This window comes from Carettochelys insculpta, chromosome 20 (assembly GCF_033958435.1).
Source record: "Carettochelys insculpta isolate YL-2023 chromosome 20, ASM3395843v1, whole genome shotgun sequence".
NCBI lineage: Eukaryota > Metazoa > Chordata > Testudines > Carettochelyidae > Carettochelys > Carettochelys insculpta.
In genome coordinates, this window is record NC_134156.1 from 24,532,398 (window position 1) to 24,559,894 (window position 27,497).

Here is a 27,497-nt window from a genome sequence, read left to right on the forward strand (position 1 = left end):
CTGCCAGGGAAGCACCACTGACCCCTCACATCCTTACCCCCACGAAGGGCGCCAGCTCTGGTGGGACCGGGAGCGGTTTGGCCCCGGGGATAGGGTCTGAGATGATGAGGTTCGATTTGGATGTAGACAGGGAGCTGGGGAGGATGGTGCCGTTGCTGCTGGCAGCCATCTGCTGCATCACCTGGATGGCCCGGTCTGGGATCTTGTTGGGGTCCGAGCAGGACTGCTGCCAAATCGGGAGCTTCTGCGACAAGATCTCTTTCCCCTACAATCACAAAGGGGAAAGGGTGAGGACACAAGAGGCCTGCGCACAAACCCACTCACCTCTCCGGCAGCGTTCCCTCTCCTCTTCTCCCTCCACTTGCAGAGTTCTTCCACCCCTGCGAGGATAACGTTTCCCACGTGCACCACCGACAAACAGAAACCTAGCGGTGGCCACTCGGCTAATCGGCGCTGGAATCGCGCCCACGTGGCCGCACGAGCGTGTGGCTTACAGGGAACGGCGCTCTCAAGAGGAGAGGCGGAGAAAGAGCCTGGGCAAGCTGCCAACCACGCACACGCCTCATGTTGCAAAGAGACCACAACTATCATGTGTGATGAAGCGGCTGGGGATGGGAGCACCAGGTAGGGATTTGATTCCCCTGGTGAGATTGCAGGTGTTTCCTACTGACCTGCAGGAACCTGAGGTGGGTGCCTCAGTTCCTCAAGCCACAGCATCAGTGCCCAGTGATGAGGGGAGTTTCGGTGCGATGAGTTCTCCTCCCACTTACACACTGGGCCCTCCATGGCCTTTGTAGCCTAGGCAACCAGGTGACCCATTTCTCCCCTGAGGACCAGGACAAAAGGTGGAAGGAGCGGCCTGGCTGGCGTGAATTGGAACTGGGCAGTGGAGGCGGGGGGGCAGCCTGGTGTGGCTGGAGGGGGGAGGGAGGGGGGTCAGGTCCCAGCTCGGGGACTCCTCTGGGCCCCTCTCCCCAATATGGATGGAGCTGGTGGCTTCTGGTCCCTGTGCTGACAGGTCTGTTCTATGCTGTGTGCCTGTCGCCTCAACCTCCTGTTTGTTCTCCTGCTGAATGAGAGTCCCGTCTGTCTGTGGATGGGGTGCAGGGCCTGGGGATCCCCACGCTCCATGACACATGCCCCTGCAGTGGTCTTGAAAGGCAAAAACGTCACCAGCCAGGATTTGCTCTCTACCCATCCAATTAAAGCAGTAAATGAGTTGTAACCACAGGGGTGCGGGACGAGCAAGGCAAAGCATGGCTGTTTACCATACGTCTGGGGCCGCCATGGCAGTGTGACCGCAGGGAAGCGTACGTGTACCTCACTTCCCTAGCTTCCTTTGAAGCTGCCCATGTGCGCGGCAGCTTGGAGAATGGAGGGGCCCCAAGGCTGCAGGTCAGTTTAGTCTATTTGAACTTTCCTGCATAGCACGAAATCTATTCCGATACAGGCTCGGGCGATTTGTGGCAGCCGCCCTGGGCATCCTAGCCAGCCTTACTGAGCACGTGACTCGGCAGCGCACTAATAGTGCCAGTCCAGCATTCCTCACTTGGCCCCCTTGCAAGCCCCCTGGGGAGCACCGGGGACACAGCTTCTCCCCCCCGAGGGCGAGCCAGTGGGAAATCCCATGGTGCTGTGTGATAGCTGGCTGCACAGGCTGGCCCTCAGCCTGTGGCTTCCTGACTCGGCCAATGCAGTGCCAGTCCTCACGGACAGCCGGGCAGACAGGTCTGCGGTGTGTGGCAGCAGGGCATGGCTGAAGGCAGCGTTACACTACTCAGCTCGCAGCAATACCCCCCCACCCAGCCTGGAAATTACGTGGTGGGTGGGGGAAGAGGGGTTGTCGGCAGATGGCTCTAGCCCATGACTCTGAGAGACTGCAGGCAGCGGCGAGAGTTCTGCAGCACATCACATCTGTGCCAGAAGTCCTGTACTCCTCCCCAGTAACAGCCAACAACAGCCAACCGGGAACCCCAGCGATGGTCAGGAGCATCCCACGGCACAGCCCTCACCACAGCAGCAGCCTGCAAAAAACAGGAGCCGGGCACTCCAGCGGCTGCCAACAGCGGGTGCACTCAGAGAGGGCAGATGTGCAGGGAACTCCAGGGGGACTTGGATGACAGCTGGCACAGAGGGATCATCATTTAGTCTGGCCAGGCTGCTCTGGAGTTTCCGAGACACAGAGGTACAGATGGTCAAGGGGTTCTCCAGGTTCTGAGCCCACAGCAAGTGTTCCAGCCCAACATATGGGGCTGAACTCTGCTCCTAGGGTTTCTTGCGTACGTTAGTACATGCAGCCTCAGGGAAAGTAGCAGTGAAGCTGCCCAAGACAGGCAAAGCCCAGGCAGACAGAGCTACCTCAGCTGTGTGATGGAGTGTGGGGAGTGCATGTGTGAGACAAGCAGAGCAGCTCCCAGTGGCTAAAACCCAGGCTGGCAGGTAACACCTCTGCCCTGAACAAAGAGGAGGGCAGAGCTAAGCTGGTTTTGAATGGGGAGCGGCGGTTAGAGGCAGGAGGGAAGAGGGAGCTGGAAGGCAGCCAGCCTGGCGAGGGGGGAAGCTACACCCCAGAGGGGCACCCCTCGGGCTCCTCTCCCCAGGACGGGTTGGAATGACTGACTGACTGCTGTACTGATGCTTCTGTGAGAAAACTGGGTATCTGTTGCCTAATAAACCTCCTGTTGTACCTGCTGAGTGAGAGTCACTCCTGCCAGCGGACGGGGTGCAGTGCAGGGGGACCCCAAACCCCATCACAAGCTGCACTCCCACCCCAAACCCAGGAAAGGAGCAGGCACCATCTCCAACGCAGCTCAACAGCACAGCTGCCAAACTGCTTCACACTCCAGCAAACATTGACCACCACAACACCCAAGCTGGAGCCCAGTTTTAAGCTGCAAGGACATAATCTGCCTCTCTGGGAAGGCAAATTTACTCTTCCCCCAATTAGCAGATAAAGCAGCATTGTGGCTGGGTGAAAAGTTTCCTGTTTGCTTCTAGCTCTGCTATTATCTTTGGGCAAATTTCAAAGCAGAGCTGAGCCAATCTGCACTGGCTTTAGGGAAAGATCCAACTGATTTAAGCTACAGGGTCACCACAGCCCATTCACTTCTGCAGAGTGGGCTTGTTGCACACAGGCGGACTTCTGGCTGACACGGCCCCTACCAACTTGGGGAGAAATAGCGCCTTTGGTGGAAACCGCTGTTTGCCAGCCGAAGGCAGCGGCACAAACACCGGAAGGGCCGCCTGCAACATTTCCTCCAGCAAAACAGCCTTCCATGTGCTCTGCTGCAGCAAGCCACACTATCACGCTGCAGCGAAGCATTGCTCCCAAGGGCCTTCTGTGTTGTGGGGTGCCAGCCACACTCCAGGGGCCTGAAGACACTGAACACCCATCCCTGAGCAGGAGTTACCCCCCCACTGGAACGTATGTCGGCTTTTGACTCAGCACATACTGGAGTGCAAAGACAGCGATGACTCATTGGGACTCTTCTGTCACTCCCTTATTCCAAGCGCACTCTTGACAGATGGGCATTGCAAGCGAGATGAGTGACAGGTAGGGAAAAACAGGAATAACTCTAACTGCGATCGCAAGCAGGCGGCCGGCTGTTGTGTTAAGGAAGCCACATGCTTTGCCCACACGGAGTCGTAGCTGTAGCCAACAGACCACCGCTAGGGGGCAAGAGAACTCTGCCTTACGACCTCAGCAGACAGGTAAGTGCTGGGGGCTGTGCTCCCCGGGCCCAAGGTGCAGCAAGAGGAGTAGGTGGCGCTCTATGGACGAGGGGGAGTGTGGAATAGCAGTCCCTCCTTAAGCCCCTCCTTCGTTAAGGATGAGCTGGAAGGTGGCAGCCCCAGCAATCACAAAGGGAGCCAGCTTCCTTGCTGCTCCTCCAAGGCAAACAGCCCAGGGGAAGCAGAAAGGTTCTTACTTCAGTTCAGGAGGCAGGTCACACGACACACACGAGCTGATCCCCTCCTTGCAGCCTGGGCTCTCCATCCCACAGTGACTCATGACTTGGAGGGGCCGTTCTGCCTCTGCTGGGCTTCACAAGGCACGTGCTGGAGAAGGGGCCAAGCCAGCCACAAGGCTGTGCCCAAACCAGTCCCTGCATAACCAAAGTGCTCTCTCGAGCTGGCGAGCGCTGGTCTCTGGCAGCTGCTCCAGGAGCGCTAGGAAGTGAGTGGGGGGGGGGTGGGGAGGGCCTCCTTTGGAGGCCAGTAAACCAGCACCCACAGGGCCCTGCAACACGCAGGTCTTTGGCCAGACGCCCACACGCGAGGCATGGCTGCAGAGTGACCACCTCACCTCACAGAGGCAAGGGAATGGCATTCGCAGCCTGGGAGACACCTACCCCTGTAGGAATGCAATACACCCATCAGCCTGCGTCCCTGCCTGTCTGCCCAAGCCACAAAGGGCTGGGGCTGGTCCAGTGCTCAGCTGGACTGCTTGACCTGTGAGCTCAAGGTGGAGAGACGCTCACTGTGTTTGAAGGTCCTCAACTTCCCCCCAGCACTGGTCAAAGTGGCAGTCAGAGCAGAGCACCCCACTATTGACGGTCCTTCCAGGACGACTGCGGACATGGATGGGGCACTGGCACCCACGTGGGAAGTTCTCCTGTCCGCACAGGCTGGTTAACCCCGGGGCGCTCACCTTAGCGTGGTAGGTGATGGTGGTCTTGGCCACGGCACACTGCTTCTCTACCAGGAAGCAGAAACGCCGCCGCTCCTCCGTGAGCGCGGTCTTATAGCCGTCACAGACGTAGTTTTCTAGCTCACCTTGCTTGTTGCTGATCGCGTCGATGTACTAGGAAAGGAAGACAAGCGGTCAGTTTATTGGGAGGGGCTCGTGTTTAACCTCTGCATGCTCCGTCCTTGAAAGGAGTCACCTGGAAACCCACAACAAAAAGTTCTTTTGGGTACGAATCCCGTGCACTGCGGATGCCTGGGATATTTGCTCTGAGAAATAAATGCAGCTTTAAACCTGGGCATCCCGCCGCTGCTCCCACTCCCGATTGAAATGCTCTGCACACAAACTTACAGTTTTGTTTGACTTAAGACTGGCCTGCAAGCCTAGAACATTTGTATGCGCACACGTGTCTGTGTGCGCACGTGGGGTGTGTGCGCCTCTCTCACCAGCCATCCTTACTCATCCACACTCCCCCCGCACAAGGCGGCTGACTCAGAACGTGGGCTTCAGAAGTCGTGTGGGTGGGTGGGGGGAGGGCAGAGCCGAACTGCCTTGCAGCTGCACTCTCGAACGCCCACGCCCGAGCTGAGCGAATGCTCTCGCCGACTGTATGAGCCGGCTCTGCTCCTCGAACCAGGCTGGATTTCAGCAGATCGGAATCCAGACACTCCTGCCCTGACCCTTCCACTCCCAACAGTGCCGGAGAGCAGGCTCCTTCCAGGCCAGCCCTGGGGAGCAGCGTTATCTCACACGTCGTGTCCGCACGGCCCTCTCACATTCATCAGCCAACACGGGTGCTACCGAAGAGAACGGGGCGGTGTTCGGTGAGCCCGAAGAGAACAGAGGGGACAGGCTGGTGAGCAAGACAAGAAGTGTTCCCTTCACTTGATGCCCCACCCAAACCCCTCTCATGGGCTCACCCATGCAGCATCCCCAGAGGCAGGAATCTGTCCCCCGCTGCCCCCGGCTTCCCCTGGGGCCACAGCTAGAAAGTGTTCTGACAAAACTAAATGAAATCCACGAGCCCAGAATCATTTCTGGCTGCCTCTTTCTCAGACAACATCCCAGTGCAGACTCTCCACAAGTCAGTCCTCAATAGCCTTCACCTCGTGTTCTGCCAGCCCAGCCAACCTGTCCCCCGACAGACTGGGAGCAAGGGCTCACCGAACACAACCCTGCCCAGCCAGGGGAGCGGAAGCAGTCGCCCTTGCTCAGGGTTGTCTGTGAAAAGCAGACGCCAACACTCCCGTCCCTCTACTTACATCTAACACACACCAACCTGCAGCAGCTGGCAGAGCGTCCTGCATATCATTCTGTTTTGCTTTCGCTACACAGTCCTCGGACGTGGGGCTTCTGCTGGTGCACTACACCCAAGTGACAAAAATCCAGTGCGCCCCGCCCTCGGGTGGTGCTGCACGGATCAGACTTTCACCTTCACCCGTTCTTTCCTTGGGTACGTTTTGTGCTGGGGAAGACGCCACCAAGACAACAGCGACCAAGTTCTCCACCTGCCCAAACCATCCATCAACTTCGCCAAGACAACAGCTGGAAGCGTCTGGAGTTAGTGGGATGACTGCAGGGGCAAGAGGTGGTGTGCAAGCCAGGCCCGCTGATAGCTGCCCTCCCTAGGGAGCTCCAGGCCGGCACTTCTTAGCAACAATGGCTACGGAGGATTCTGAGACGGATGCCTCAAAAAGTCAGTTAGTAGCTGGGCTCAGGCCACAGAGTCCCTTCCCACAGGACCCAAGCAGCATGACCAGCTGTCAATTCACACAAACAAGCTAGAGGTGAGGAATTTCTCCACCCACTCCCAGGGCCACCCACCCAGCTTCCCCCTTAGCAGCCACCAACACATTGAGGAAACCGCTCTCTTCGCCTTCCAGGCACTTTGTGCCCAGGGCCGTGTTAGGGTTCCCTCGTCCCTCAGAATGCTTCTGTGCATTTCTGGTTCTAGCGCATCAGCCCTACAAAGCCTTAGCTTAGACCATCAACATGTCCCCAGCCTCACAGCTATCATGCTCAAGAGATTAACTCTAACGAGCAGTTGTACCTTTCAAGAGACCCGTGTGTGCGCGGGGGAGGAATCTCATTCATGGGGCCCCCTTCTGGTAGCAAGAGGCTTTCGAGCTTACCCAGAGCTCTTCGTCAGGCCTGGGAAACGTGCCCCCACATGGACCTACATGAGGAAATTGGGTCCACACCACTCAGGGCTGTGAAAAAACCCACCCAGTCCCCTGTGAAGATCTCACTGGGCCAATTCTCCCTTTGACTTGGCCACCTCCCTACGAGGCGCAGGACCACCTGTGACAACAGGAGAACCTCTCTCCCACCAGCATGGGCAGCATCGTCACAGACGCAGGGCAGCTGTGCCATTGCAGTGTTTTCAATGTACCCAAGCCCTCAGGGCATCCCAGCTCAATACAAGATGGAACAGACTGGTTAGCTTCCGCAGTTACCCCTCACAGGGGTCTATTAGGTGAAGTGTCCAGTGAATGCTTGAAGGAGAGCTCTGCGCCAGGTCCAAAGCTGGGTGCGCTCCCCAACAGAAGGGACAGGGCCTCTCCCAGCTAGTCACTTCACTGTGCTGGGACTGGAAGGCTATAGCCATACTGCTTATATGCAGCTTCGAGCAACATAAGGATGACCACACTGGGTCAGACCAAAGGTCCATCTAGCCCAGTCTTCTGTCTGCCAACAGAAGCCAGTGCCGGCTGCCCCAGAGGGAATGAATAGAACAGGGAATCAAATGATCCATCCCGTCACCCATGCCTAGTTTCTGACCGACTGAGGCTACGGACACTGTTCCTGCCCATCCTGAGCAATCAGGTGAACCTGTCCTGCATGAGGTTACCTAGTCCTTTACTACACCCTAACAATAAGCAATCCTCAGCCTTGGCCTTCACAACCTCCTTTGGCAAGAAGTTCCACTGGTTGATAGTGTTTTGTGAATAAAAGAATTTCCTCTTGTTCATTGTAAACCTGCCGCCTATTAGTTTCGTTTGGGAACCCGTAGTCCTGGCTGCCCGAGGAGTAAGCAAACACTTTCTTATTTACTCTCTCCACACCACTCATGATTTTATAGACCTCTATCATATCCCCCTTGGTCGTCTCTTTTCCAAGCTGCAAAGTCCCACTCTGAATAACCTTTCCTCATACGGAAGCCATCCTGTGGCCTCAATCATTTTTGGGCAGCTGTGGGCCATATAAAAGGTTCCATTTTAACTCCATGCTGAATATGCTCCACACCCACCTTCCCTGCAAGGCCAACTCAGACTTGTCACAACCGGGTTTACCGTCCAGCCCAAACTGAACAAGGTTTGTAGACTCGAAGATTCTCTGCAAGAGAAACAGATGTGGGATTTCCCCCCCACCACCCCCACAATTTTCTGCTTCTCCTCCTCACTGACTCCGCAGCACATCATGGCAGCTGCATCGTACGAGCACTTGGGTATCCGTTCTCAGAACAACGTGGGATGAAACTCAAGGGAAATCAATTCAGACGCAAGGGTAAGCAGCTTGCAGCACCACAAGGCAAAGCCCATGTCACCACATGAGGACAACCCTGTCTGTCCATCCTGTGCCTGGATAATGCTGCAAGCCCAAGCCCTTGGGGAACGCACTTTCTGTGTGCCAGGGAGTCCTCTGGTTAGTCTGCTCCTGGATCTCACCCATGGGTGCAAAGACAACTGTGAAAAGGGAGAAGAACCTCTGTTCTGCACCCAGAGAGTCACTTAGAAAAGCTTCAGAACTACTCCCAGTCCTCTCAGCACCCTGCACCAACGTACGCCCCGGGAGGTGCCCAAACCATGCTCTCTGCGCACTGTGAAGCAAGTAATAACCGTAGCCTATTTGCAGGCTGCAGCAGATTGGTGACAAGGCAATCAAAACAAGGCTGCTAGCACGCGCCAGGTAGGAAAGTAAGGGTACTGGGGAGAAAAAAAAAAAGGCAGGCAGGGGCTGGGCTCTGGTATGCCTAATGCTCCAGGGGTGCTGTGTCCTCAACAGCAACCACAGGAGTGTGCTGGGATGGGAGCACGCAGCAGTGGTGGTAGGGTGGACACTCTAGAACCCTAGAGGAGAAGCCTCCTACCATGGTACAGGCTCAGTGCCGGAGGGGTTTTGTGGCGTACTCTGTATCAAACACCCAGGAATCGGTTCTCGCTGCAAATGGGCTCAGAGGGCAAGACACAACCCTTCCCAGAGACTTGGAATTGCCACGCCCCACAAAGTCTGCAGGGGCTGACTGGGGATCAGGGGATGAATTTAAGGGGAGAAAGGGCACAGGAACGTTCTGCGATAGAGTCTAACTGCCCACCCCCTCCCCCAGACCTCCAAACAAATGGCCGACAACGCTGGAAAGTGCTCCTGGGTTTCTAGGCTGGTGAAGAGCCTTCAAATAACTCTCCCGTCCCTTGAGTACAGGCACTGGCTAAAAAAAAAGGCACCAGGAACGAAGATGACCTAATTAGCAATATCAGCCCTTTGCTCTACACCAAGGGAGCCAGAAGCATCAGATGGGAGAGGGACTGGGTTTTAAAATAGCTTTTGCTTAGAGCCCGGAGGCCAGAACTTGGGTTGAAGGAAGATCCAGCTTTGCATCCGGGGGGTGAGGGAGAAAAGGGATCAGTCTCGGAAGTGAGGAGTCAAGTCTTGCAAGTCACAAACACCGGACAGCCTGGAGAGAGACAGCATCATCCCTGCACTGGCAACGAGTTCCACGCAAGAAGAGTCTGCGCAGGGCAAGAGAGTGCCTGGAGTAGGGCAAGCAGCTTCCATTGTTCTCCCTGGGCGGGGGGGAGGCCCTCACAGTCAAGGAAGCCAGGTGAAAACCATCATCTATGCCGAGAGCATAGGAGGCTGCCCTAAAAGGAGGCACTGCCCACGCCAACTGTTCCTGGAACAGCAGCCGTTCCTCCTGCCTACAGCTTTAACTCTTGGTCTGCTGCAATCTGTTACAATCTCTTACACCTGTAAGAGATCTGGCGAGAAAATGCAGTTCAGTCACAGAGGCCAGGTCTGTTTAGCACATCCAGGCATGCAGCTTCGGCACTGAATATTTGCAATAACGCTTCTATACTGCCTTGAGTTGGCTGACCAGCTCTTCTCTGTAAACAGCTCATAACAAGGACTAATACAGCCTGGTGGGAGATTATGCAACCAAGGAAGCTCTCTCACACACACACGCTGGAAGCAATCATTTGGAACAAAAGATGACTGGAGATTGCAAAGTACTATCCATTTTTAGACCCATCAATTAATCCCAGACGCTGGCACAAATTTAACAAATTAAAACTAGAGGAATCTTTTAAAAAAAACTGAAGTGTTCACATGACAAACCACAAATTCCCTGAGACAAACACTAATTCCGAGCCGATAGCGATCAATTTATAATCAGTGCAGGCAAAACAACAGCTGTCGTATTTGGTTGTTACTAAAGCACGCAATCACCATGTATTGTTACTGCATAAATTAATCCAAATGGTGTTGAACAGAAACAATTCCATGAAAATTAGCTAAGAGTGAAAGCCAAGGGCAGGGCTAATCAGCAATGCATTGAACGGTGCTGCAGGGATCAGCCTCAGGGACCCTCTTTATTAAATGACTGGAAGGAAGGAGCAAACCTCACGTTACCGAAGTCTCCCAGAGGTGGAAGTTGGGAGGAATCATGAAACACGCCCCCCCCCCCCCGCCCCGAGGGCTAAAAGGGACACAAAGATAAAATAATTTGGCTTGGCACGGGGAAACACCACAGTGCTCCTCAGCAGAGGGAAGCCAGGAACACTGCAGGAGACTGCTAGACAGATGGGTTTACTATGGGCCACGGCAGTAAAAACAGCTAATGTAATTCTGGGCTGCATTACACAAATGCATCACATCATAAGTAGGGAGCGAATAGTTAATCCGGAGCTCTGGCGGGAGCGCACCTGGAACGCTGGCTTTCTCCAAACAGAATCTAAAGACCAGGGAGGGAAGATCAGAGAACTGCAACAAACGTGACCAGGACAGATGAAGGATTTAAGAGCGACACGTGGAGAGAGAACGCGAGAGGGTTTGAAAAGCATGAACTCCAGAAGCAGAGGATTTGTTTAAGGGGGATGTGACTAGAAGTAAGGAGATAAAAATTAAGAGATGGCAAAGCAAGGCTGATTGGCAGGGAGCTTTCCCTGAGAATGAGACCTACCGGGTGGCAGACAAGCCTCTGGGGGGCGGGGGTGGGGCAGGCAAGGAAATCCACATTGCCGCACATACTGAAAACTGGAGGGACAAATCAGCAGCCCCGGGGAGGAGATGGCTTCAGCTCCGACTTCCAGGTGTCCGCTCCAAGGCGGCAGCTGAGTTCAGGGCAGCCTCTCTGAACAAGGCACAAGGCAGACATCCAGCGTGTTCCCAGAGCTGCCCCAGCCTGGCCTAAGCAGCTGCAGCAGCCACCATCAAGGCCAGCAGAACTTGGAGATGGTGGCACATGGGAAGTTAAGTGGCAATTAAATACTCATAAGGCCTTGCTGTGCCGTCCCCTGCTGCCCCCTCCCCCTCACGTTATGCCCATGTCTAGATTTACGCTGATTGGTAACAAGGGGGAAAGAAAGGGAACGTGGTGTTGGCAAGTGACAAATTTAGGCCTCACTAACAGGTGCTTAAAACAAGTTCGCTATTCCGAATCACCAGCCAAATTATGAAATCGAGTGAACTCCTGTGTGCGTCAATCGGTCGCCCTCAGGAGTTGTGTTGCGCACCACAGACTTGTGTCATTTCACCCTCTGGCTCGGTTAGGCTATCGAGACAAAGGGGCAGGCAAGGCTTTTGCTTCTCTCGGAGATTATACCGTACACAGGAATCAGGCTCGGCCACCGGCAGCTATTCTGCCTTGAGCTAGGGTCTCGTGCAAGAAGGAGGGGTAGGTTAGAGTCCCTACCTCAATGGAAGACCAAGGAGGATCCAGGTGCTGCGGAAAGGATGACAGCAGGCTCTGGAGGGGGCACTCTTGCAATTTACAATCACTAACAAATCACTGTATCAGCTGAGAGACAAGGAGCATCAAGCTCCTTACTGGAGCTGCTGCCTTTTGAACGAGAACAGAGTGACCTGAGCTACTCAGGAGCTCACGCATCCATCACCAGCGACACCACAAAGGGCCTTTGAGGCACCGTCCTGCAAGACTCACAGTGTGCTGGCTGCAAGCCACCCATGTGCACCAGTAGCTCCACTGAAGTCAGGGTGCCGGAGAAAGGCTTTGGCACTCAGTTACAGACACACAGTTACTGCAACTCCACTGGCATGCTGTGGAGTCCATCACCACCAGCACATTTCAAGGGGCTTGTGTGACTGGCTTGTACGGATGATCTGGAGATACTAACATGCCTCTCTCCGAGAAATACATGCAGCTAGCAGACCCCTGACTGGGGAATGAGCCAAAGATACCCATAACACTCTCCTGGCTATTATGGGAAACCACATCTTCCTTCTGGATTGGAGGGTGCCTGGAAGGGGGTTTCCATGGAAGCCACATCACACTTCATCTGCTCTTGCAATGAAAACAACCCCCTGAGGAAGCCATGAGTTTCTGAACATGGAGATATGAATACGCAAATCTGGTCTAGCGGTGGTCTGAAGAAGTGGGTCTGTCCCACGAAAGCTCACCTAATAAACTATTTTGCTAGTCTTTAAAGTGCTCCTTGACTGCTTTTTGTTTTGCTAGTGCATAGACTAGCACGGCTTCCTCTGTTACTATCCCTCACATCATAAAACACCACCTGCTACTGCACCAGCACACTTACATCCATAAGGGGAAACCCACTCAGAAGGCTCTTGCCACTGTGTCTCCCTTAACACGCTGTCCCCTACTCTTTGGAAAGAAGCTGGGCTAAGTCGCTGCAAGATGCATGCGCAAACGCTCTAGTCAGGTGTGCCTCTGCAATGGGGAGGGAAAATATTAGGGATCTTTTACTGATTGAGTTCTGCAGGAACATTCAAATTAACAATGGAACGGGCTTCCCTCATTTGTGAGTTTCAGAGAGCGCATTAGCAAGGCGGATGATATGGGGCCAATAATTACAAGTATTAAGATATTCACAGAGTGACCGTATTTCCCCATCCTCTTTTCCCCTCCTCCTCCTCCAGCCTAGCCTGGCCTCCCACCTACGTGGGGCTGGCATCTCGCTTAACCCTCCACCCCCAGGTTCCTATGCACCATGCCCCCCTTTTTTGGGGGGGTGGGGAATGGGCATTTGTCAGACTTTCAGACAGCAAAAGCAAACAGCACAAACGCCCACAAGAGGCAGGACAAGGCTTAAAAAGGGACTGTCCTGGCCAAGATGGGCCAGAGGGTCTCCATAAATACTTGGGGGTTATGCCTAAACGCTTTCGTTTGCCAAGCGGCGTTCAAAAGGTACCGTGCCCAGGCAGGTTTCTTCCTGCAACCCCATCTGCATTAGTGCTGACCCTCTCCCTGCCCCCCCGCAAGATTCTAATTCGCTAGGTCATCATCACTTCATGTGAACGCCTCGAAAATGCACGGCGCACACAGGCATTTTAAACCAGAGCACTTCCCTGCACTGTGCTAGCCACATTACCCCTCTGGGGTACCTCCTGCTCTCCCCCCACTGGCTTCCTGCTGGCGACCTCCCCACACTCTGTCCACGCCTGTCACAGAGGGCAAGTGTTTTCATGCAGGGACGAGGAAGCACTGGCCATGCCCTGGCGCACTCCAACACACCCCGTTGGCAGGCGGGCCCGTGAGGAAGAGCAGCATCCGGAGGGGAAGTGAGCGCACAGCAGCCAAGGGACCTTGGCCTAGGGTGTCTCAGAACAGGCTCTCTGGGATTCACTTCCCAGCTTGGCCCCCGTCTCCCCAGTCTGAGGCTGGAGCCCTAACCACTTGTCTCCCTTCCCTTCCTTGCCATGGTGCTGCTGTGTTCCACCCACTGCCAGGGGAACCCTGAACCTACGCACAGGGAGACAGCGACCAGAGGGACGTACAGGTGACCTTTCCAGCTTGTAAGGTCCTCCTTGCCACTACCACTGAGGCACAGGCTTCCTACCCCGGCACTGCCTGTCTCTTGCTTTGCACCAGAGCAGGCACTCCCACTTCTGGAGAGCAGTGTTCCTCGAGCTCGCTCTCCTAGTGCAGGGCACTCACAGAGTCCGGTTCCCAACCCCATCATGCCCCCACTTCGGTCAACAAGTCTCCTTTTAGATCAGCTGTTTGTCTGCTGGTCAGGCCCAGCCAGGCCTGACAAGGTGGGGCACTGCCCTGGGGCCCAGGGTGCCCAGCCATCACTGCAGCAGCAGCCAGAGCCCTTAAAAATCACCGCTGGAGCCCCCAGGGGCGCGAAGGAACAGCATGATTCAGGTGGTGCTATGGGCTGGCTGCCCAAGGCCCTGCCCCTTCACCTCAAGGCCCCTTCCAGGAGCACAGAGCCCACCTCTCCCTTGCCCATGGGCCCAGAAATTCTGCTAGCCTCTCCCAAGCCAAGCAGGCCCACCCCCAAGGCAAGACGTGAATGACATTCTTGCTGCATGAAACACTACGCAGAGAGAGTAGAGATACAGGGCTGGGCATCGCACAATGAAGAGTGTCGAATGTGAAGTGCGCACAGCTAATAAATCTGTCATTGCTAAACATCAGGCCTTTGGTTTCCCTTCTCAAACAGGGAGGAACTAGTGGGCAAAATAGAAGTGGGTGGCAACCTGGGCTGCAGCGATCACGAGATGGTAGATTTCAGGATTCTGACAAGACAGAAAGGTGAGCAGTAAAATACAGACCTTGATTTCAGAAGAGCAGACTTCAACTCCCTGAGAGAGCTGATGGGCAGGATCCCCTGGGAACCTAATGTGAAGGGGAAAGGAGTTGGAGGAGGACTGGCAGTATTTTAAAGAGGTCTCATGGAAAGCAGAGGAACAAACTGTCTCACTGTGCAGTGAGGAAAGCAAATATGGTAGGCAACCAGCTTGGCTGAAACAGGGAAATCCTTGGTGAGCTTAACTCAAAAAGGATGCGTATAAGAAGTGGAAACTTGGACACGTGACTTAGGAGGAGTATAAATATATGGCTGGAGAATGACAGGGATTAATCAGGAAAGCAAAAGTACAATTGGGATTCCAGCTAGCAAGGAATGTGAAGGGTAACAAGAAGAGTTTCTACAGGCATGTTAACAATAAGAGTTATCAGGGAGGGTGTGGGGCCGTCAGTGGATGAAGGAGGTAACCTAGTGAAAGATGGTGTGGGAAATGCTGAAGTACTCAATGCTTTTTTTGCCTCAGTTTTCAGAGACAAGGTCAGCTCCCAGACTATGGCAGTAGGCAATGCAGTGTGGGAAGGTGGGCAGCCCTCCATGAGTAAAGAGCAGGGCAAGAGCTATTTAGAAAAGCTAGACACACAAATCCATGGGTCCCAATTTAATGCATCCACAGGTACTGAGGGAACTGGCAGATGCGATTGCAGATCCTCTGGCTAGTATCTTTGGAAACTCATGGAGATCAGGAGATGTCCCGAATGACTGGAAAAAGGCAAATGGTCGTGCCCATCTTTAAAAACAGAAAAAACAACAATCCAGGGAACTACAGACTGGTCAGCCTCACCTCAATCCCCAGAAAAATCATGGAGGGGATCTACAGGGAATCCATTTTGGAGCACTTGGGAAGAGGGGAAGTGATCAAGAGTAGTCAACTTGGATTTCACCTTTTCACTCCCCTGCCGATGGCGTTACACAACGCTTTGGGAAATAAAGCCTCACTCCATTTTGGTATTTTAAACTTTGTATCAATTTTTCAGATCCTTCTCTAAACTTTTACATAATTCTTATGAGTCTTTATATAAAAACTGCTGGCCTCATTACAGCAAAGTCTATCAGTTAGGACTGTCTGACCTATCGCTAAAATTATTTCTCCTTAGGGGAATATTCAAGTGAGGTTCCAATTACAAAATCTTCATAAACCCACAAAGCCCAATGTCATTTAAAGTACTCGGAAAGGAGAGGCATACGTGTATCTGACAGAATTAAAATACCTGTCCGTGAGTTCCACTCCAATTAAGTGTCCAAGTGACCCAACCACCCCTTTACACAAGGCTGCTGTCAGCTCGAGTCCCTCCCTCCTTACACATCATACAGGACAGCGGGCGCGACCCAAGCATGAATAAAAGCCTTGCAACGTTAGCAAGTCTGCCGTACTCTCCTACAGTTCTTGCCAATGCAACATAAAAGGAAAAGGTGAAGTTGCTAAGAAAGGCCAAACGCACAGGGTGAGCTGTACCACTGATCACTTAGCCAGCCTCTCTATGGGCACCAAGTATCGGAGGGGTAGCCCAGTTAGTCTACATCTTCAAAAACAAGTAGTCCTGTGGCACCTTAAAGGCTAACTGATATTTTGGAGCATAATCTTTAGTCAGACGAAGCAGGTCTTCGCCCATGAAAGCTCATGCTCCAAAATATCAGTTAGTCTATAAATGTGCCACAGGACGTGTTGTTTTTGAAGATACAGACTAACTGGGCTACCTCTCTGATATACCAGGAAAGGCTGTGTTGCATGGTCTGGGAGGGCTGGGATAGCCCAGGAGGGTGGAGGAAAAGTCAAACCCATTTTGAGCCTATTCACAGAGCTGCCCCTAGTCCCATCCCCCTGGTGCGTGTATCTTAAAAACTTTGGCTTTACTTCAGGACAAAGAAACCCCTGTAACTCAGCAAACAATGGAAATGCACAAAGAGAGCAATTCCACTTCCTGCTGTTCTAAATACGAGCATCTGAATCCTGGTGTGTAACAGCCACTGGGCTTTAACAGCTACGATAACCTCAATCTAGGAGTCTCTGTACATTTTTTAACGTGACTAGAACGGCTGTTCTGCCACTGCCAGGATTCCTTTTGCCAACAGCAACTCCTCTCACTAGAAAACAAACTCATCGGCAACACCCTTCCCTTCAGGCCCTGGCTCTGAAGCCTGGCTCCAATTTACTGGAGTCTCCAGAATTGCCTTCCCCTTAAAGCCCCGGGTTGGTTGGTTTGATAAGACAACCACCACACAGACGGCGGTATGCCAGGGTACAAACATGCCCAAGACGCACAACTTGGCAGCCTCCGAAGCAAATGCCAGCTCCTCTGCCAAGCAGCAAGTGATTCTCGAGTTTAAATAAGGCGTGCTGTCAAAGAGATCGTATATATTTGTAGAACAAGACTCCATGTCTGTTTGCCATCAGCAGCTGCTCGATGAGAATGTGGGAACTGCCAAGAAAGCTGGGATTCTTCACTTGGAGGGTTGGCAAGTTTTCCCATCTTCCATACGCCGGGCAAGAGATTGAGCCAGGAAGTCAGCCGGCCAAGATGAGCTGAAGAAAACAGGCGATAGTGGAGCTCCAGGACTGAGCCTGGGGAGCCCCTGTGCCAGGACCACTGACTAGGGGCGGGGGGCGCCTTGGACATGCCATGGCAGCAGGGTCCCTTGGCTGCTGCTGGTGCCACTGCCTGGGGCTACACCAACATCAGAAACAAGGCGAGTAGAGGTGCTATGGGCGGGGATGAGGCCTGAAGAGGCCCACACTTGGCCTGCAGCCCCCGTGGCACAGTTCCGTACAGCTCCACATACTAAATCAAAAGCCACGCCACTTCCCCAGTGGGGCTGACAGCCACCGTGGGCCTCAGGGCATGGGGGGAGGGGGCAGGAAGAGGGGTGTCTGTGCCCCCTGGAAGAGGCAGAACAGCCAGCCCTCAGCGCCCCTTGGTCTGCAGCGCTTTCCCCTGCACAAGGCCCCGGAGCAGGGCAAAGCAACTAGCGTGATATTCCAGCACTCAGTGGTGATTGCAGGAGTTCCCGGGGCTCAGATGTGCTGGGCCCTGGGGCAATTGCACCCTTTCACACACCAGTCAGCAGGCCTGCACTTCCCCCCAGGCCCACTGCTCCCCTCAGAGCAGGATGGCTCAGCTCCTCCACAGGGCTGTGGGCAGCTCTTCTCACGCAGCTCACTGGGTTTACTCATTTAGCCCAAGTTTTCCAGTCAGCAGTTTGGACAAGAGTCCGCTTCAGCCTATGGCAGGCCAGGCATCTTGGGCCAGCAGAGGCGCTTAGCTGTTTGCCGAAGGCTGCCCAAAAGCCATGCTGTCAAACCCACCGGGAGAAGAGGGAGAAACAGCTTAAAGTGGCCCAGAAGGGGTTTTTTTGAGGAGAGGAAGGCCCAACATACTGAGCAGAGCAGCACAGCGATCAATCAGCCCCGGTGGGTCAAATCCAACAATGCCAACTATTTTATTCCAGAAAAGAACGCACAGCACGCCAGCCGTTCTCACAGCTCCTTTTAAGCTTAAAAACCATTGTCAGGCTTTCCCAGAGAGATAATCTTCCTACCACTGGCATCTAGGAAGAGCTTAAGTGCCTGAAAGATTGATCCGGTTTCTCTGCCTTCTCCCGAAACAATCCATGCTAATAGAACCATGTGTAAAAAGCTCCCAAAGGTCAGGGAAAGCAGCATCTCTCAACGTTCCCCCGAGCCCTGCTGCAGAGCGAGAGGGGTGCAGATTCCTTTTAGCTAACTCCCCGGGGTATTTCACAGGGGGGAGGAAACCCTGCCAAAATAAGGGCAATGCACTAGCCAGACATTTAGATGACTCACAGGATCTTTGGCAATTAGTGGTCACTCATGAGTGCTGCCCACAGAGACAATCTTGGTGCCTCGTGTTTTCCTACATTTAAAAGCCATTCTTGCCCCCTCTCGTCTCCTAACCCTCCTCTTTCAGCCAGCAACTAACAGAAACGTGTACTGAGGAAGGAGATGTTCTTTCAAAGCAGTTCTGAATATTAAAAAGCTCCCGTGCTCACTGAGTCTTCCAGCAGGATAAGCCTGTAAACAGGACGTCTCTGCATGTTGCACTAAACCGGTTCATTTAAGATCAGCTCATAAAATGATCTTAAACGTCAGGTGGATACAAGCACAGGCGGTAGGTACCCGGGGTGCGGCAGCCTCCCCTGGCTTGACATGGTTTCCATCCTGCCAGGCCCGCTGGTGGGGGCCAAGGGGGTAACGACAAGGCAGCACTTGCACAGAGGACCCTTTGCAATGCCATGGCAGATTTGATTCACTCTGTGCAACTTGGGGAGGGGAGCACTAGGCCCCCGGTCCGAGTGGCACTAGGGGCTAACTGCCCTTAACCCCCTCCCTTCTGGAGCATGCAGCTGTCCCCAGCTGCCTTGCCCAGGGCCCGCATCCCATGCAGGGTTTACAGTTTGGTCACTGCCTTTCAGCACCTCCACTATAAAAAGTGTCCAGGAAACAGGATTAAGGGATCAGTAAAAGTTCAATATGCAGCATTTTAAAATAAGTGCAAGAATTACTTCTGAAAGCAAGAATGCTGAGAAGCACTCCTAACTTTTCCCTTCACTGATCCTTCTGCACCATGCAGCTAACAGAGTAACTCACTGTTCTTGTTCAATTTAAAAAAAAAAAAAAGCAGTCTCCCTACCATAACCCTCATTCTAATTAGCTGGAGATTACTGCGCATCTGCTTCTTGGTACAGAGAACTTCAGTAAACCCAGGCTGAGGCGCTGTCATTTATGCTTAGGCCAGCTCTGCTAAAAAAGACAACAACATTTAAGGAAGGCTGACCTCATTCTAAGAGCCTTTGGTTAATGCTGATCCCAGGGGCGAGCACAGCTGCTGAGTTTTGCATTAGAGACAGGGGCTAGCAAGTCACCTGGCCTGTAGGTTAATTTTGCCTACCAGGAACTTGCCTTTGATGCTGTATTTATCCCATAGCTGTGGCTAAAACTAACGGAGACAGACAAGCAGAAAGAGCGTCTTAGGCCAGAAGGAGTTTACAGATCCATATATTAATTGCCTGTTTCAACATGCAGAGCTCACAGATGGGTTGCAGGTGACACTTGCACTGTGGGGGCAGGGTGGTGGCGACTTCCAAGAGATTAACTCCTGCTGTGAATGTAGTCAAGAACCCACAGTGGGCCACCTGCTCTCAACACACCCTGTGCCATCACCCAGGTTCCACCTCTGTTGCTGTCAGCAGAAGGCACAAGAGAACTCCCACAACACCGAACCTCAGCGCCTGGGTCAGAGGACTCTGCTGCAGGACTCAAAAATCGTAGTCTCAATGTTTGGGCTTTGTCCAGTGTGTCTGATCTGACACCACGACAGGAGGGTGGATCTCCCAGCACAGACTCAAGCCCAACGTCTGCTCTGCAACGTTAACCTGTCAGCCCAAACCCGAGTCCACTGACCTGGCCCAGCCACAGGCATGCTGCTGGTCAGGACAGAGCCAGAGGAATTTGCATAGGTCAGCACTGCTTTCTCAGAACACTAAATGGGAACATTTGCTCTTTGAGGTTGGTTTGTCCAACCAGTCATGCATCCACATTCATAGTAATTTCAGTCAGACCACAGAGTGTCATGTGGGACTGTCAGATGCCTTATTCTCTGTCGCTGCCCTCCCCATATAAATAAACTATTATCTCCCATTCACCCCGCCCACAAATCCTCTAGCTCTAGTCTCTTGAAAGGTGCATATTTAAAAACAAAACAAAAGACACGCCCCCCCACATCCCCTCCAAGACAAATGGCTGTAGGTGGCTGTTCTTGTGAGAAGAGTGAGTCTCTCTGCCTAAGGACTCCTATGCAGCCGCCTCAGGAGGGTGCAATCAAAGTCCGATTAGAAAACGGTACACAGTTTAAGTATGCTTGAATCAAAAGTCACTACTGAGATAAGTTGTTTGCTGTCTGACAAAAAATGCCTCCAGCTTGTGCAAGCTGTTGTGCCAAGGGAATGAACAGGCATTTAACGCCAGGAGGCAACAGAAAATATTTCAGCAGCACAAGATCTAGAGGGAGATGTGTCTGACAATGGAAATTCACTAGGACAAAATTTTAGTTCTTGGTTCATTTGCTGATGAGAAAAATCAATCTCCGGCATTTTGAGGAGACGGAGTTAATGAATGCACTGACTGGGGAGTTCAGGGGCTTCATTACAGTCTTGAAGGTCATCGGTTTACGCCTTGCTCAGACTGAAAGGTTACCTCCAATTCACCCAGATGCAGCATGAAACCTGATCCCATCCAACAGGCAGCTGGGCGGGAGGATGACCAAACCACTCCATCGCATACTGCTAGCTGGGACACTGGGTTGTGTCTGCCCACTGAGCCCTTGGCTTGGGGGAACTCTCACTTGTGACGCTCGTATGATGCTTTTTGTCAGCAGGTCACCAAGCACTTTGCAAAACTGAGTATCTTTCTCCAGTTATGAAAAAGCACAGAAAAGCAAAGTCATTTGCCTGGGGTTTTCCAGATGGTGAAAAGTCAGGTCTTGCCCATGCTCCATGTTTTGGGCGAGACTTTATCTAAATGGCTCCCTTGTTTGGGCTACCTCTAGGGAGCCACGTGTACAGGACACAAGGACTGCCTGTTATCTAGAGCAAGAAGAAGAGCAAGAGGTTTGGTTTTAGAAGGAGCAGCTCTTAAAAGGACTTAAAATAGAAAAGGAATCCTGTAAGCAAAACATGAACCGTTTTACTATGGAGAGTGAAAAGAACAGCACAAGCATACAAGGATAAGTCAGGAAGGTTAAGGCACAAGAGGAGTTCCACCTAGCAAGGCGTGCCAAAGGAGGTATGAAGAGGGTCCACAAATACGTTAGGAGCAAGAGAAATCTAAAAGGAGATTGTTGCTCTTCTGACCAGGAGGAAGCAGAGCTACCAGTGGATGACCCTCCAGGAGGCTGAAGTGTTTAATGCCTATTTTGCTTCAGAGTTAATTGTGGCCAGATACTCAGTACAAGTATTATTCACAACAAGCAGGGAGGAACGCAAGCCAAAATAGGGAGAGAAGAGGTGAAAGAACATTTAGATATGTTGAATGCATTCAACTTGGCAGAGCTTGATGACATTCACCTTCCAGTACCTAAGGAACTAACTTCTTCCATCATGAAGCCACTAAGGAGCTCTTGGAGAATGGGCAAAGTCCCAAAGGGCTAGAAAAAGACACTCAGACAGGGTCTATCTTTAAAAAGAGGAACAAAGACGACCTGGGGAATTCTAGACCAGTCAGAGTTCAATACCTGGAAAGATACTGGAATGAAAATGATTAAACTATTACTTTGTGAGTCTCTAGAGAACAACAGGGGTATAAGGAGTAGCCAGCATGGTATGGTCAAGAACAAACATGCCAAACCAATCAAATTTTTGCTTCGGTTACTGGCCTAGCAGTTTGGGGTGGAAGTGAGGGGGGAAATAAGACATCTGACAGCCCCGTGACACTACCAAGCAAGTGAGGGATGTGCGCTCTTCTTACTGAAATTACTATAAGGGCGGTACACGAACGGTTGGACAGACAAACCTCATAGGGCAAGTGTCCATGGTTTGCTGTCAAACCGGGATGCAAATATGGTGGCATCGCATTAAGGCTCTGACCTATGTCCAGTGACGTTCTATATTTCTATAATGACGACTTGGACAACAAAGCAAAGGATAAGCTTATAAAATTTATGGGCAATGCAAAGCTGGGAGAGGAGTTGGAAGCACCTTGCAGGACAACATTTGCTTTGAACCCTGGCAAATTGGAGAGCTCACCTGACATTAGTTAAATGCAATTCAAAAGACATACAAGATCTCACACACACACACACACACAGTATTGTAGGGTTACAAGGCCTTCCAACCGGAATAGGAACTAGCATGATGTAGTTGGGAACGGTGAACAAAAGCATCGTTTGTAAGACATGGGAGAGAACTGTCCTGTTGCACTCTGCTCTGGAGAGACCTCAGCTAGATACGGGGTCCAGTTCTGGGTTCCATGCTTTAAAATAGACAGACAAACTGGAGACAGCCGAGAGGTGAGCCACTAAAGCAATACATGCCTTAGACAACCTGAGCTATGAGGCAAGGTTACAAAATACTGGGCATGTTTAGTCCTGAGAAAAGACAAGTGCAGGGAGGGGTTTTGGATTTTGTAACAATCTTCAAATATGTCAAAGGCTGCCATAAAGAGGACAGTGCTCAATTGTTCTCCATGTCTGCAGAAGGTAGGACAACAGGCTTACTCTGCAGCAAGGGAGATTTAGGTCAGAGCACGGGTGTCCAACCTTCTGGCTTGCTTGGGCCACACTGAGAGAAAATAGTCTTGGGCCACATACAAAATATAATACAGTTAATGTATATAAATCACATAATAATGTTAAACGTTTACGATCTTGTGGGGTCGCATTACTAGCTGTCCAGAGCCGCACGCAGCCCGCGAGCTGCAGGTTGGACATGCCTGGGTCAGAGATTCAGGAAAAGCTTTCTAACCATAAAGCAAGCTAAGCTCTGGAAGAGGCTTCCAAGGGGGGCCGTGGAAGGTTTTTAAGAACAAGCTGGACAAACGCGTGTCAGGGATGGTCCATATATACACCATATCTGGTACACAGGAAGCTGGACTAGGTGACTTTGAACTCCCTCTTGGCATTTTTAAGATCCTATGAACTTCGCAAGTAAAAGGAGAGTCCACTTCAGTCAGTGCCATGGAGGCCATTGACGGCAGACTACCAGCTGAGAATCTTACCTGCAGCTCTTTGTCCGAGTACTTCTGAGGGTTTTTGCTCCCTTGGCTCTTCTTCCGAAGTTTTTTCAGCTCTGTCTGGCACTTCTCTAGTGAATCACCTTTGCTCCTTTGCTCAGTCTGGTATTTCTTCAGTGCAGCCTGAATATAAAACAGGGGGAAGCTCTGAACAGGTGAAACTAATGCTCAAGCAGATCAGCGGAGACAGCCTGATCCTAACGAGCATGGTTGGCATTCGCCTACTCGTCAAGAGCTCCCCAATATCACTGGTGATGCAAGAGGTCTGTTTTAGAGCACTTGCACATTTAAAGGCAACTGTGCAACCATCCATCTCTGTGAGAGGATAGGACACCAGGACCCCAGAAAGCAGAAATATCAGCACCTTAGTGGCTTCATAGTGATCAACCAAGTTCAGAAAACGAATCGCTTGTATCTTTCAAAACAGCAATCACTAGCAGCAGCGGAGAGAAAAAGAAAAACCACTACAGCACAAATCACCAACAGATGACTGCATGCTGATGCCTGGAAGGCCCTTAACATAGTCCAGACACTAGTCACAATGCAAATAAATAAAAATTCATAATTAGCATCAGTGCATGCAGATTAAAATAGGAAAAAGCTGGGTCTTAGACTGCACTGATCCAATGGGCATGGGGGCAGAAGAGGACATAGAAAGGTGAGGTACAGCCACTGCAGATCTGAGATTGTTAGAACCTGCAGGTTTCGGAGACCCAAAACAGTATTTTGGCTTTAAAGAAAACAAACAAAAATCCAACATGGTGAGTGGCCAGGCTTGAATTCACACAACAGCGTTCAGGATTACATGAAGGTATTTAGATCCTAAATATGCAGAGCAGAGGAGGAACCCTCACATCCTACATTGACTATGAGGAGCCTGGAATGGGGGTGGGGTAAGCAACAGGAAAGAGAAAGTCCAAAGAAGAGCTGGGAAATGTTAATGTATTAAAATAGGAGTTCTGATTTACTTACACTTAGATACCTGGAGTCCAGTTCCACTTTCTGCTCTAGTTGTGTCAGCAGTTCATTGTGAAAAGACTTCAGCTTGAAAACAAAACACAAATGCATGTTCTAGCAAACGCTGAGCTAGCCTGGAATCCAAACCCAAAGAGTGTTAGCGTGCAATGCTCAGGGTAGCTTCCTGAGGAGGAGCCAAGGCAAGGGGCTGTCTGAAGTAGGACGCAGGCAGGCAGGCAGGCAGCGAGGCAATAGGGAGCCCGGGATGGCATGAGACAGACAGTGGCTAACCCACAGAAGGGGACACCTGGATGTGAAAAGATGGGTATATAAATTGACTAGGTAAAGCAAGGAGACTATATGGGATCCATCGGATTCTTAGGTTATCAGAGACAGACCCAGGAGGAGAAGTGTATGGACCCCCCCGCCCCACACACACACACACGATAAACCTGTGAGTTTTAAACTCAAGCAATACGGATAAGAAACTGAAGCCTCCTTTGTTCCCTGATCACAGCACTAGGAGGTTCCACTTAGATGCTAACTGGCGCTGCGTGAAGTAGATTTGTTGAACAGCTGGTGCTTTCCTCCAGGCAACACCACGATTTGCACAAGTGCTCTCTAAGCACCCTAGGACTGTTTTTCTGCACAAGAGTTTATTCATTTACTCTGTCAGGGTTTCTACTCCTAGCTAAGCGCTTGGCAATTATTTCCTGCACTCCCTCTACACAGTCCCAGGGTTGCACTTCCCTACTGAAATGCAGCTAAAGGCCAACAAATTGCCGAGAAACTTGCTGGTCCAAAAGCTTCCTGCTGTTCTCCCAGTGTGTTTGGCCCATCCACGCTCCTCTGGAGAAAGTATCTGCAATCACTTACCATCTCTTCCAACTGATTCTGGATCTGCCTGTGAACTTCTGCCATCTGGAAGAGAACATCCCCTAGAAAGAGAAGGAGAGAGAGTTTTAGGGATTCTCAGCTCTCTGGACATCACACAGACATGGCTGGGAGGAATCTGGGCATTAGTATGAATAAAGACTGAAGGCAGTAGAGATCAGACTAGGTGCTTTGCCGTTTGAGCTCACAGAATAAGCTCAGTGCTCCTGGGGATCCAGGGAGTGCGCTTACAGCGGACACTAAAATCTCAAGCACGCAGACGTTTAGCTAGCAGTTTTGGAAACCTACATACCACCTCTGGTTATACAACTCAACAAAAGCAGACAGGAACAAGCACCAACACGAGCAGGGCACTCTGACAAAACTACCAAACCAGGAGACTCCCTCACCACACTGGAAGCATCACTTGGCTTGTGACAATCAGCAGGGACCTGCTAACTGCTAGCATGAGAGGCTGCATGGTTCTGCCTCCCCCAGAGCCCGCTCTTAGCCAGCATATGTGGCTACAGCCAGAACCAAAGCCAAAGAACACAGGGAACAAGAGTTTAGTGTGCACCCTGACTGCAGTTAGATCTAGAATCCAGGAGCTTGGAGGGAATTAATATACTGGTAAGAGACATTGCAAGTACTGCTATGTGCCATCACCTTGATTTCAGGATGGTTGGGTTGGGTCGGGTCGGGTCTTTGGCTAGAAAGCTATCAAGACTGCATATCCCCCTTCGGGGTGCTGCAGACACGCACGTGGGTTGGTAGGAATGAAGGCCAGTAGTCACGGCCGAGGCCGCACGTCTCCCGTACAGATCACAGCCTCCTTAGCATGAGGAAGATGACTGTGCATGTATACATGCCTGCACGCTAAGCATGATTGACGTCTATTGTGTTTTCCAAGACATCAGCTGGCAGGGCGTGAGGGAAGAAAGGCGCGTCTAATTTCTGTAGTCTCATCCTCCAGCATATGGTTTATTGGCTCTTCCTTTGGGTGTTCCACATTTTCAAACAAAACATGCTGGCGACGCACAAGATTACATTTGCAATTTCCGCCCCAAAAATCAGCACCCAGTGGCATCTAGCAGGACAGCCCCCAGTCAGTTCTGAGCCGGGGTAAAAGAATAGAGGGGAAGTGTTCCTAAACCCCCCACCCTCATACTTTAATCACAGACGCTCTTCAGGGACATGCACATTTCACTACAGGTGGGACCTTTCTAATCTGTAATCCAGCATGATTTTAGTTAGCCAGCTGACCACTAATCACAAGTGTGAGCAAGTTTCCGGTGCTCCCATAAAGTTTGTTTCCAGCCACCAGCCCTGGCTGTCAGTGTTCTGTGCTGTTTAGCTGTAAATTTACCCCTAAATGTCTTCTAGGAGCTCAGTAAGCAGTGGAAGTGTTAGTAAGTGCCAGAAAATATTGACCTCCTGCAGTCAGGAAAATTCTCTCATCCGGCACTGGTCAGGTCCTGAGGGTGCCAGACAAGAGAGATTCAAACTGTAGCTGTCTACAAAAATGCCAGCTACGAGACCTAGCTTTCCGGAGAGCATCCTGTAGTTTTACAGGCAGTATCCAGCCTGGACACCAAGTCATTTGTACAACGAAGAAACACACAGATTAAGCCCCGAGACTAAAACAGTTCGATGAGCGAGCCGTTCTGGATCATGTTGGGTGCCGGTCGGATCTAATACACGATGCAGGGTCAGCAACAGTCTGCAGTTTGCTGGGAGATGCCCAAGAAATAACCCTGGCGATGCAGGAAGTGGCAGTGGTGACTCAGGGGGCAGGGCACTGAACCTGTTCCCCAGCATGGCACTAGAGGGAGCTGCGAAGCTGAAGGTTCTAGCTTTGGGGAAAAAAGGTCCACTCTGCCCACAACTCATGGGCACTAAGGGTTTGCCTCCACGCCTACTCCAGGTGTAGGAGGTCATTAGCCCTGGGGTCCTGGCCAAATTCCAGAGGGGGTAACTTCATGCCTCACCCCTCTCTCTCCAGCCCCCCAAAAACTGAGAGAAGTTCCTCCTTGCTTTCCGAGGCTGGAATGATCAGTACTAGTGAGTGAGACAGAATGGCTGTGACTGTCCTTTCTTCCCTCCCCTAGCCCTCTTGCAGGGAATACATTTCACTGGGGAGTCAACCACTCACTCCCCTTTCTACAGCCAGGCAGGTTTTCCAAAAGTCCTTGGAGATCCCACAGGACAGAGCGCAAGCACCTAGCCCCCACCCCGGGATGTCTGAGCAACAGAATAAAGGGAACACATGCCAGGCAGCATTTCCTGTAAGCGGAGCGCTTGGGTGGATGCTCAGGAGAGGCCAGTGCCGCCCAGCTGAGTAGCCGAGTGCCCTCAGCCACAGCGTGTTTCTAAAGGTGTCTGCACATGCCTCAGTTTACATAAAATTTGTTCCACCCATGGGTGGAAAAAGGATTAAGTAACA

General features: G+C 51.9%; 1 protein-coding gene across 4 annotated transcripts in view; it reads right to left on the reverse strand.

Annotated features, from left to right (window-relative positions):
* BAIAP2 (BAR/IMD domain containing adaptor protein 2) overlaps window positions 1-27,497 on the reverse strand; it is an 87,290-nt gene that overhangs the window by 18,689 nt on the left and 41,104 nt on the right. For 3 of the 4 annotated variants that reach the window (XM_075014493.1, XM_075014496.1, XM_075014495.1), the window contains exons 4-8: window positions 25,058-25,119; window positions 24,197-24,268; window positions 23,210-23,347; window positions 4,652-4,804; window positions 38-265 (exon numbers count right to left, since the gene is read on the reverse strand). In XM_075014493.1, coding sequence (XP_074870594.1) covers window positions 38-265; window positions 4,652-4,804; window positions 23,210-23,347; window positions 24,197-24,268; window positions 25,058-25,119 — 653 coding nt within the window. The remainder of the gene's footprint in view (window positions 1-37; window positions 266-4,651; window positions 4,805-23,209; window positions 23,348-24,196; window positions 24,269-25,057; window positions 25,120-27,497) is intronic. The other variant, XM_075014497.1, reaches the window with a different exon arrangement.